The sequence below is a fragment of the Maniola jurtina genome, chromosome 8 (assembly GCF_905333055.1).
Source record: "Maniola jurtina chromosome 8, ilManJurt1.1, whole genome shotgun sequence".
Classification (NCBI taxonomy): domain Eukaryota; kingdom Metazoa; phylum Arthropoda; class Insecta; order Lepidoptera; family Nymphalidae; genus Maniola; species Maniola jurtina.
Window position 1 is genome coordinate 5,730,906 of NC_060036.1, and position 12,618 is coordinate 5,743,523.

General features: G+C 35.9%; 1 protein-coding gene across 2 annotated transcripts; it reads right to left on the reverse strand.

Annotated features, from left to right (window-relative positions):
- Positions 1 to 234: 234 nt before the first annotated feature.
- Positions 235 to 11,053, reverse strand: LOC123867773 (putative sodium-dependent multivitamin transporter). 2 transcript variants are annotated; one of them, XM_045910023.1, is made up of 11 exons: positions 10,776 to 11,053; positions 9,272 to 9,289; positions 8,177 to 8,301; positions 7,450 to 8,012; positions 6,979 to 7,075; positions 5,874 to 6,038; positions 3,961 to 4,118; positions 3,256 to 3,460; positions 2,234 to 2,428; positions 1,513 to 1,677; positions 235 to 795 (listed from the first exon to the last, which is right to left on the reverse strand). In XM_045910023.1, the coding sequence occupies exons 3-11, from the start codon at positions 8,291 to 8,293 to the stop codon at positions 772 to 774; spliced, it is 1,689 nt and encodes a 562-aa protein (XP_045765979.1). In that variant the 5' UTR covers positions 8,294 to 8,301; positions 9,272 to 9,289; positions 10,776 to 11,053; the 3' UTR covers positions 235 to 771. The 2 variants fall into 2 exon arrangements, with proteins under 2 accessions (XP_045765979.1, XP_045765978.1); XM_045910022.1 differs by lacking the exon at positions 9,272 to 9,289 and having other exon boundaries at positions 8,177 to 8,298; positions 10,766 to 11,053.
- Positions 11,054 to 12,618: the final 1,565 nt, after the last annotated feature.

Consider the following 12,618-nt stretch of genomic DNA (forward strand, 5'->3'; position numbering starts at 1 on the left):
AATAAAAAATGTGCTTCGGGAAAATTTCCGGAAAACGTATATCAACCTTGATTTTGTAGTTATTAACTAATCGTACAGTACCTACCGATTGATCAGAGTATTGCTTAAATTTTTATAAGGGGCCAAAGGTCACACAAAAATAGTTTTTCACGAATAGCTAACTTTCCGGATTTTTTTCCGAAGTTGAACCTTTTTTTATCGAATTTTCCTAGACTTTATATATTGATATGGCTGTATTTTCAATTTTAAAATGATAGTATCTAGACTTAGTTCTAAGTTCTAGACTAGTTTTAAGAATCGGTTATTGTCGCATAATAGGTACTAACATACATTTTTTTGGTTTCCGAGGATGTTGCGATTTTAAGTACGTATTTTAATAAGTACGAAGCTGTTTGGAAGCACATGTTGCATTATTATCACAGTTTCATCTTTAACATAACAATTTCCTTTTTATTTTATTCGTACCAATTTGTAACGGTAAAAAATTATAGTTAAAAAGTGGACACTTATCTCTATAAGAGATCCCAGTTGAGACCAGTGAAACTTTGCAGGAGACTGGAGAGGTTGTAAAGGAAGAAGGATAAATAATATCTATCCTTGTTCAAGAAATATACAAGAAATCTTCTATCCTTGTTGGATTTCTTGTTATTTAGGAACATCTTCTTATCATAATAAGCATAATTTGTTAATACTAACAATACTTGCGTATGCGTTCTTCTTATATAAATAGGTACTTATTAGGTATAATTGAATGCTCGAGCTTTCAAGAGTTCAGCGTGCTGTGGTTGTTTCCATCTACAATTAATTAATATGCAATTACTTACTGGAAAAAATAAATTGTGAGTAGACAACAAATAAATTGTTAGATCTTTTTTATAGCCCATTAGCAAGTGATGATGTAGCCTAAGATGGATCTCGCTTGCCTAGAAGATGCCTTGACTTGAAGGTTTATTAAAGTGGAGGGAATAACTGATGCTGGAAGGGCATTCCATATTCTAATGGTCCGAATTAGGAACTAGGAGCAAATCACTTAGTACGTGGCCTTGCAACTGTTTTACGGTACGATAGAAGAAAGGTGAAGAAGGAACTAGGTCAAAAAGTTCTTCAGCACACTTTCTGAAATATATCCTGTAAAATATCAATTGACAGGCAACTTTGCACCGATGTTCCAAACTAGTGACCAGCGCTTCGTTACCAATGAATTTTCTAGCACGACGATCCACCGAATTCAATGAATCAAGCCGGTACTTGACAGAGCCACCTTATTTAATGGCTGCAGTAGTTAGGTACTCCGTGCACGATCGAACAACAAGAACAACAAGTACAAGTAAAAGTACGGTTGGTACAAGATAAGAAGCTGTTTCAGCGTAAAGTACCGCTTGACTTTGTTGAGGATGGCAAGTTTCTTGCCAGCTGTTTTTGAGTCCTTAGAAGCTCGACACTATTGGTAATCGGATCTTTCGGTGTTTTCAGTATTATGATCTGAACATTTTACAGAGTTTAACAACTTACCTGAATACTGGGTTTTTCTTCATTTCGTAACCTTAGCCTACTTGCCAAAGGTGGTGTGAAGAGTGCGGGGTCGGGGTGAGTATGGCCTGCTTTCTGCCACGGCTGTTGCTGTTTCCAAATGAGAGATATCACAGAGCCTACCACGAGGACCCATATGAAGCCAATCTAAAAAACCGATCAAATGTAAGTCAAACTCGCCCACCAAAGGTTCTGTAGCTTGGAAACATAATAATATTATGAATGATATAAATAATATGAACTTCGTTCCGATAGATGTAAAACCAAAACTGGTGTTAGTTTACAAATTATATAAAATTTTAATTTTTGTACCTACTGGGTACAATAAAATCAGTGTTAGTCATATAAGTAGGTACGTGTAAAATTTTTGCGCTGATGGGATGGGCGATAGAACTGTAACGCAGTGTTTCACTGATGCAGTTCTATCGTTTATTATTACCTACCTACTATTTTGTTAACCGACTTCGAAAAAAGGAGGAGGTTCTCAACTCGTCAGAATCTTTTTTTTTTTCGTTTGCACATATTTCGCCAATATTTAATTATTATTGTCCACATTAACCGCAGGCGGTCCTACCGCCTATAACTTAACTTTACAGCTCTTATACCTAGTGTATTTTTAATCTGTCTGTCTGTTTATGACAGACGGACATAAACGAAATCCTTGCAACATTTTACATACCTACTCGTAAAACAAGTTGCTTACCGGACTCGTCCACATATACGAGATCCTGTACAAGTAGAAATAATCGCTAGGTTGGGACGGAGTTTGTATCGGCAATGTACCGTTAAAGGGGCATCCTTCCACACTGACTGGCAGCTTTACCGGCGACGGCCGAGGGCCCCCGAAACTTATCCAAAGCGTCATTGCCATACCACTCAATAGTGCTACCGATACACCCTGAAAATTACCTTTTAATTTCATTACTTTATACATTTTCTACTTTTATTAAAAAAAAATAGTTTGTGTGTTTCTGAAGCTGAAAACTCTAAATGAAATTAATAAAAATAAAAATTTCCGTGCTCTTCAGCATTATCAAAAGAAAAACAAATAAAGAAATAAATAAAAGTAAGACTCGCAATTCAAAAGCTTATGAAGAGACTTTAATAAATATTGCTCCTACTTTTATCAAAATCGGTTTATCAATACAAATTAAGATACAGCACTACCTACTCTTTAATCACTAGATTTGTTTCTAGCCATACTTAGGTTTATAATATAATTCAAAGGTACTTAGGTATGGTATAAAGGAAATGCCACTTGGTAGTCAATAGATTTTATTGAACACTCCCAAATTTCATAATTCTAGGCCAACGGGAAAGTTCTCTATAGGTTTTCTTGACAGACACGACGGACGGACGGACGGACAGACAGACAGACAGACAACAAAGTGATCCTGTAAGGGTTCCGTTCTTCCTTTTGAGGTACGGAACCCTAAAAACGACGTATATTGATTTGGAATTGTAAGAATTACCTAAGAACGTCATAGTCGAAGGACCGACCCTAGACGTTATAGTCAAAGCGTAAAGTTAGCAGACTCCCCGTTAGGTGGATAGGTAGACATCAAACGAGGCGCAGGGAGCCGCCAGATTCAGGTTGCGGTGGTGCAAGACGTGATGAGTGGAAGTCTCTACTAGAGACCTAATGTCCAGGATGTCTATCAGTTGACGACAACCACCTACCTACTTTACTTTTACAACACTACCTACCCTTATCGTCCTACTTACCATTTCATTAGCATAAGTGGTGAACATTCCCAGGGTAAATAAGCCCAGTAGAGGTCCACCCACCGCACCGAATATAGTTAAGGCAGCCTGGAGGACTCCGCCCAAGTGTTCCGCAATAAAGGCCAAGGCAAGAAACACTAGGCCGAAGGCACAGGCTGCAAGTTTTGTTAGCCAAGGTACGTAAGATGGATTGACTTTACACCATCTACAAAGTATATAAGAAGAATCAGATCTGAGGTATTATTCAATAACTATTAGCGTGATTGAAAAACGTATTTTAAACTGCCGCTTGAGCCTGAAGTTCAGGATTATCAGATCAGGATCTAGGTTCGTGATGATTTTGGAGGTACGAGAAAGACTTTATGGCAAAATTAGGACATTCAGCATTCGGTTACCCTAAAGCGTACGTGCATTCATACCTATCACTCCAATGGATTAGAATAGCAGTGTAAATTAAAAATTTATAACACCCCCGACAAGTGAAGGTTACAGTAACTAGAAAAGATCTGAAAACTTTCAAACGGCTGAACCGATTTAGCTAAGAACACTCTCGATCAAGCCACCTTTCAAACAAAAAAACTAAATTAAAATCGGTTCATTAGTTTAGGAGCTACGATGCCACAAACAGATACACAGATACACACGTCAAACTTATAACACCCCTCTTTTTGGGTCGGGGGTTAAAAACTAATATTGTTAATATACCTTCCAACGTAGTCAGATAAAGTAACGGCGGCAAGTGCATTACAGGCGGCAGATATTGTGGACAGAGAGGCGCTGAATATGCCGGCTACGAACAGGCCCGCCAGGCCCGGCACTGACTTCATCACGTCCACCACGTAGTATGGCATTAGCTGGTCAATCTGAGGAAATAAACGAGTTTCAAATCCATACTGATATTATAAATGCGAAAGTGTGTCTGTCTGTCTGTCTGCTACCTTAACCTTTTAACCGATTCTGACGAAATTTGTTGGTTCAGAGTTAGCTTATACCCCGGGGACGGACATAGGCTACTTTTTATTCCGGAAAATCAAAGAGTTCCCACGGGATTCCTAAAGACCCATCCGCTCAACTGATTTGTATGAAAGGTACCGAGGTAGCTTGCGTCCATGTTAATAACATAGACAACTTTTTATTCCGGAAAACCAAACAGTTCTCACAGGATCTTCAATAACCTACACGGACGAAGTCGCGGGCATCCTCTAGTAAGAAATATTTTTAAAATAAACTATAGCTGTAAGTTGACATGTAGTAAGTAGTTATAGATTCATATTACCGCTACGCGGAAACTTTGAAAAACCTAATTTTCAAGTTAAAGATTTTTAAACCAACGACGCGATGGTAGTCACAGACGTAACCTAAGAGACACACACATTTTTGATTTGGTTTAGCTTATTCCCGCAGCTTCGTCTGCGTGATTTATTGATCCACTTGGTATTTCTCAAAATCCTAGTTCAGTGGATCTCAAGGAACATTTTCTCCTTTTAAATTTTGAGGGCCACCGATTTAAACTGTATGTCTTCGGTGAAGAATTAGCTGTGCATATTACCTGTTAGTCAGTCAGTCGCTGTAAGTTATACACCTACGTAGCTATGATAGATAGAAAATGATTCAATTACCCTAAGCTCTGAAAATGAGATGATTTTCTAAAATGATTTTCAAGTTTTATCTTTTATAACTTTTGAAACTTCTGATCCAGTTGGTATTGCTCAAAATCCTGGTGATAGCATTCTAATTTTTGGATCCTAAACGAATTTATCTAAAGCGCTGTCTTGTACAATATATGTATATGAGTTCATTAAATGCATCAAAGATAACACGTCTTACATTTCATAGCAACGTTACTCAAGAGTCGGGATTATGTCTATGCTTGTCGGAGATAACAAGCGATAAAAGATCTGAATGATGCAGGTATGTATTTATTTTTACTGTACCTACTTATCTCCTTATGAAATAGCACCTAGCACATTATCATAAAAATAAACTATTCGTTCATACTATGTACCAGTTTACTTTAAAAGTACAACGAGTTTCATTATAAATAGATGTAAAATCTCAGACGCTCTTTACACCTCCATTTCATCCCCCCCCCCCCCTGCTCGGCCTCCTCCTACCCCTACCTCTACCCCTATTAATAAAAAGTATATTTACTGAAAATAAATATGCCTCCATTAGGTATGTAACTAAATGTGCATATTTTGTGCATATTCTCGTTTGTTCGCGTCTCACTTTACAAAAAATAAATACCTATACGTTTGTTTCGATTCGAATTTACTGCAATTTTCCTTGAGCCTTGGGCTAAATTTAATAATGAAAGTACTTAATAATAATCTATTACTTTGTTTTTGAGACCCAGTTGATAATTTTGCACCTTACAAAAGAATTCAAAAAGATGCATTTTAGCCTCTCACTGTCTCCGACAACGCAATATTGCATTAAAGTGAGGCTGCCTTTCCGTCATTCTAGCTCACTAATCCTTTTTTCCTAATGAATAAGTAGGTACTTAAGCTCATAAGTGGTTATACCTACATACTTCGTTTTATACGTACCTCCCTGGTGGAAAGGTACTCTATATAAAAGACGTTATCAAAATTTTTAACAGAAAATTTTATACTTACTGCACTTATGCGTTTGCTTGCCAACGGATCACAATCCTCATATACGGCGTACATGCTCAAGCCACTCGTGCAAGTGGCAAAACTTAGAACCGAAAGCACAGGCCAACTCCACCATAGGCACTTCTGTGATCGATCCAACGTGCTCACAGTTTGTAGGCGTTGTACCTGCGTAAATATTCCTATGTTAAATATTTTTAAGGCGGAATCAAAGGGAACGAGGGTAGCGTGGTGCGACATTGACAGCGCATGGTGAGTGGCATGGGGTGGTAGTGGTATGGGATGGATGAATAAGCGATTTTAGTATGAGGAACTGTATGAATGTGTATAAGAGAAGAGAAACTGTATAAAATTTTATAACAAAATCCGCATTTAATTTTAGATTTGCCTTTACACATTTTCCAAAAATATATTAAAAGGAGGTATGCTCCTGAAAAAAGTATTGTACTTATAAGATATAAAGATTGATAAAAGATATTGTATAAAGATTGATAAAAGACGTGGATTCGACTCGCAGCTTGCTCTAGCAATGCATGGGACTGCAATTATTTTTATACATGGCATAATATGGGCATAATATTGTAAATCGAATCTTTGAGAAGAGCAAGCGCCAAGTTTCTTGCTGGCTCTTCTCGGTAGGAATGCCATGAGGAAATTTTCATAAGTAACTAGGTACTTAGTATAAAAACGTTTACAAATGTTAGCGTACCGAACGTATTTTGACGTGACAATGTCTTATAATTCGATAGAGCCGGCTGCACGCACGAAAAAACATGACTCATGCGGCGTTACCTCGCTCTGAGGCGTTCCATGTAAGGCTTGAAGTGCAAGCGAGAGCGCGGAACGAGCGACAAAGAAGCACAATCGGCCTTTGTTGTCACGTTCAACTATCGTCAGTAAACCGACTTTACAGACAACCAATTTTTTTAGTAGTTAAGTAGGTAGTAGGTTCAAAGTACCTACATGTCAAAAGTACGATTTTAGTCTTTATTTTAAAGGCGAACCGTACTTTTGAAATTACAGTTGACACACAGAGTTAAAATAGCGAGTCCTACCTACTTTTCAACAACTAACTAGATAGTTTGTTAATAGTCAATATTAAAATTACCTGCGTATGATTGACAGCGTATAAAGATAGATATGTAACGCATCCACCAATGATCAATGACCACCACGTGTGTCTTTCCGTTGGGTCTACGCTGAAACTGATTAGGGTTACTGTTAGAGCAATTAGGTGTTTAAAAAAAAAATTTAGTTGTAAACACAAAAAAAGACAATACCTACTGAACATTTTCTTTCTTTTATCGCGTCACGGTGCACCACACCACAACGTAATAATGTGTTTGTCCTAAGTTAAATGCATATCGGCGCAGTGGTTATCACTGTCTTATTAGTGGGAGGTCACGGGTTCGATTCCCGGCAGGGGTCTGGAATTTCATAATATCTAAATTTCTGGTCTGGTCTGGTGCGAGGCTTTGGCCGTGGCTAGTTACCACCCTTCCGGCAAATGGATGCCGCCAAGCGATTTAGCGTTCCGGTACGATGCCGTGTTATCTGTAAACAAGCAAAACATACTTACTTTGAAAAATCTAATCGCCCGCCTTCTCGTGCTTTGATGAAGATTTGCTCAAACCCACCAAGTTGCACTGACGCGAAGATGACAATACTAAATACGGCCACGAACATGAGAAAAGACTGTAACAAATCTGTGAACAATACAGCCTTCATTCCTCCCAAAGTTGAATAAAACGTACAAGCCAACCCAACTACAAGTATGGAAATCAGTCTATCAAGACCTGTAACTGATTCCAAAACAATAGCAGGGGCATATAAAACTATACCATTGTATAAAACCATTTGTAATGTGTAAGTTAAAGATGCTAACACTCTTATTCGTGGCCCAAACCGTAACTCTAAGTATTCGTAAGTACTAGTTTTCTGTAGTCCAAAAAATACTGGAAGATATAATTTTGACGCTATTGGGGTGGCGATTCCGTACGATATGTTAATTACTATAAATATCATGCCGTAGTAATAATTTTCAGCTGATACCCCTAAGAGGGTGATGGCCGACATAAAAGACGCCATTAATGATACAGCCACGGGAAATATCGACATGTTCCGATCAGCTAGGAGATATTCCTGTGAACGAAAAACAGAATCAAAAATTAATTTAACAAAATGCTTTATACTTTAAACTACTTGTCATAATAAGTATCCCTTACCTACCCAATTAGTCTATATATTGACGTATATTAAATCAATGCGACAAGATAACAGGGTCTATTAAATATGATAAGACTTACGTCATTCGTTTTTTGTTTTCCTCCACTAAACCGGAAATAAAGTCCAATAAGAACAGATGCTATCATTGTGGCAGACATGATGATGTAGTCCCATATACCGAAAATTGGCTCAGCCATTTTTCCTACAACAAACAATAAATAATAAATTAATTTACTTACAATTTTTCATCTTCCTTTTAAATAAATCGAACTTTTACAAATTTTTAACCCCCAACCCAAAAAGAGGGGTGTTATAAGCTCGACGTGTGTATCTGTGTATCTGTCTGCGGCATCGTAGCTCCTAAACTAATGAACCGATTTTAATTTAGTCTTTTTTGTTTGAAAGGTGGCTTTATCGAGAGTATTCTTAGCTATAATCCAAAAAAATCGGTTCAGCCGTTTGAAAGTTATCAGCTCTTTTCTAGTTACTGTAACCTTCACTTGTCGGGGGTGTTATAAATTTTTAATTTACACTTGTAATTGTATAAATTACAACGTCAATAATAGGTGCCACTCGCGAGCCACCTCTAGGGGTTAGCTAGTTATATCTGAAACTTCTAAAACTTCAACAAATTACGAACACATTGAACACCCTCATCATCATCAACATCCGGCTCCAACGGCCATCGCCTCTACGACAGGCATGGCCTGCCCACTGCCACTTCAGCTTGCTAAAATAGCTTGACTGTGTCAGTGGCCTTGGTTCTCCTGCGGATCTCCTCATTTCGGATCTTATCCCTCAGTGAAACTTCTAACATAGTCCTCTCCATAGTTCACTGAGCGACTTTGAATTTGTGGACAAGGCTGTTTGTCAGTATCCACGTTTCAGCACCATAAGTGAACTCCCTAGCGATTAACATTTTATCAATTGCGTCATAGTAGAGTTGTCAACAAGGAAGTAACTAAGATAAATTCCAAATGGTATAAATAATAAATAATATTATATACTTAACTAGAAGAAAACGGACGGAAGTGACATTTTCTTAAAGTATCATTGATTTATTTGTATTCAGTCTCATTAGGTAGGATCTCTCTCTGAGAAAGTAAGGACAGGTGGTAGGAATCCTATTTTGATTTTCTGAATGATTTAAATCTGATATCAAGTAAGTATCGTATTTTATCTTATGTACTTATCTAACTATGTAAATGTAATTGACTAATTTCTTACTATTTGAAAGTACAAACATTATCATTTTGATTGAAACAACATAGTAAACCCAACTAGATATTATACAAATACCTATTTCAGTTTTAAGACGCATGAGTTAATGATAAAAGAAGTCCATATATTATTTCAGCATCTTTAGGTAGGTACATAGTTAACGAGCCTTATTGTTCTTGATTAAATAAGATCTATAAATCTTACTAAAATGGCATTGCTAAAGATACTACACTACTAGTAAACGTAATATTTATAATTGATGATAACATTTGACTGGCTCTTTATTAATAACACAAATCATACTAGATAGTAATGTGAGTAGCCGTAGCCCGTAAGTAATGACCTAAGGACCACTATACTAATGAGTTGCAATCGGCACATTTTTAATCGAGACTATAAGCTTTTTATATATATATTTTGCATAGGAAATCGGTAAAAACGTCAGATTTCGTCAATAAGTTGACCAAAAGCGGTTCAAAATAAAGCATCATATAAGTAAGAGTATAATCTATGCAAATACATGTACCTAGGTATTACATAAAATCCATTTTGTGCTGATAAAACTGCTGATAGTGCGTTTTTACTTATATTGAAACTTTTAATGTAGGTAGGTACCGACCTAGATTGTAAAGTTGTTGTTGATAAAGTTTTTGACCTAGGTCAATAAAATTATGACGAAAGAAAATTACGAAATTCGGATGAGGAATTATAGGTAATGTGAATTATTCAGATATTTCTACATGCCCTCGCTCGTTAATAGGTAATTAAAAAGGTATCACAATTAATTAAAGTATAGAGTAAAGTAGAGATAAAAAGTACCTAGCTAATGTTCGCCCCGCAGGTGTAAGCTAACTCTGTAGCTTTGACCATTGAACCGTGAAAAAACTAGCAGACAGACGGACAGACACTTTCGCATTTATAATATTAGTATGGAAAAGTATGGATTTGTTTAAAGATGTCCAAGTCTGTGGAACCAATATTTCCTACATGCAACATCCTGCATTATGTTATAAACTTCAATAAATTATTTAATATAGATATGTACATGCACTTACTAAACAATGTTTCAATTGAAGTCAACGAATGCAACCTGTGAAATTTGAACCTACGACCTAAGATTTTAACTATTGAGCTATTGAGGCCACCATCACCAGAATCATAATTTCAAACTAAGAACATTTTCTTTATAAAACAAACTATAAGATAGAGATTAAAGGCTATACTTACCAATCTACAAAATTCATGTTTTAAAGTTCACATTACAATAGTATAGTTATAATACAATACAATAGTAGTAGTTACAATAATAAGTATACCTATTATACAAAACACGAATACAACAAAATATAGGTATGTACCTAGGTAAATCATAGTTAAGTGCTATTTTAATAGTTTCAACCCTATATTAATTGGTTCTCAAATCTATTAGACTATTAAATAGGACTTACCTTTTTATTTAATGCTTTAGTATCTTCCTTTTCCTTTCCGCTTTTCCTCTACACGTATGTTTTAGTTAACCTAGTAGGTAAATTGTTTCTTCGAAACTGCATTTTAATTTATAACTATTTTTATGCATATTTCAACAACATCCGATTACATTATGATTTAAAAAGAACTTTAATATAGCAGTTATCTATTCGATATATTATAATTACAGTTTGCGGTTTACGCAGAAAATACGGAAAATACGTAACGTCTGTTCTGGGGAAAATTCTCCGACGGAATGAAGTTTGCCACAGACTAATCGCCACAATTTCAACTTTCAAGCATATATTATATTGAGGTTATTCATTACTATGAATTCCTCACTTTAACAATTTCGTACAAAAGCTACTTAGCTTGTACCAATACAGTAACAAAATAATCCTTTGAGTTGAACATCGTGGAACCAAAGACTTAAGAGCAGTTGGTCTTTTTATTGATTGAGCCCAGAAACATTTTCCAGCGGCTTCAGCGCTGTTAAGAAAAGGTAATTTCAACCAATTTCAACTTTCAGCGATTCAATTGGTTATAGTGAGCCAGCTAGGTACTTTTCTGTTGTTGATATTATAGTTATTACTGAAATTCAATGTTACTGACTTTAGGTGGGTATATTAAGTAATTTGGCTTTAAATATAATTTATCATAATATCTGTTTACTACGTCATACGTGTATAGGTACTTACCTATATAAGAACAGATCTACGAGTATGAATAAAGATTATAATGAGCCTTTCTATATTTACCTACTTAATATTTAATAAGGATATTTTAAAATGCAAGACATCATTTAGATTTTAACTAATGAAATAAAACCATATTCTCTCTTTTAATATAATTTATTGCATTTTGATGGTCCATGTCCAAAATAAACACCCAGCTAATACTTTAATTTAAAACACTTATTGTACTTACAATGTAATAAGAAAAAGGCCTTTTGATTTGAAGTTAAATAAAATTATTGGTAGGCACCTGTTTGTTTATTATTTTTTCCCCTCAACGCATATATATCCTACTTTTAAATACATTGATCTTTTACCTATTTAGCTCGTAGGTATTTACCTAAGACTGCGATTACAATTGTAAGTTTTACTTACGTAAGTAAATATTTCAGCTTACGAAAATTGTAAGAATATAAGTACAATAAACTACTCATAAGAGTGTTTACCTACCTACTAGTTTTGTCGAAAACTAATTACGTAAGTTACTTACGTGAGCTACTAACTTACGTGAGTAAAACTTACAGGTGTAATCACAGCCTAAGGCAGTGCTCTATAAAAAATTACTCAACCCCTATTTCTCCATATTAAGTAGAAAGGTAACAATATAAATAAACCTATCTTATTTTTGTCATCATCAATATCATCAGCGACCCATCGCCACCGGCGCACTACCGAGCACGGATTCCTATATTGTTATATCACCGCTTACCTATAGTGAATAAAAAATAAAAAAAAACATAGTCTAACATGTTGGGCAAGTGCGAATTGGCAGACTTGTGTAGGTACCAAGGTACACATATTTGATAACATTATGGATAACTCTCAGGCACACAGGTTCCCTTACGATGTTTTCCTTCACCATTAAAGCAAGTGATGCTTAATTTTGCTGTAGTAAAGTTGCTTAAAACGCACATAACTCCGAAAAGTTAGAGGTTCATGCCCGGAATCGAACCCCGGACTCCCGAATACGAGGCCAACATACTAATTAACCAGCAGGCTATCGCGCCTTTTTTATGTATTATAAGTAAATCAAATTAAGTACAAAATAAGTAAGTACTTATTCACATTCTAATATACTTAATTTTATCTATCAAGGTACT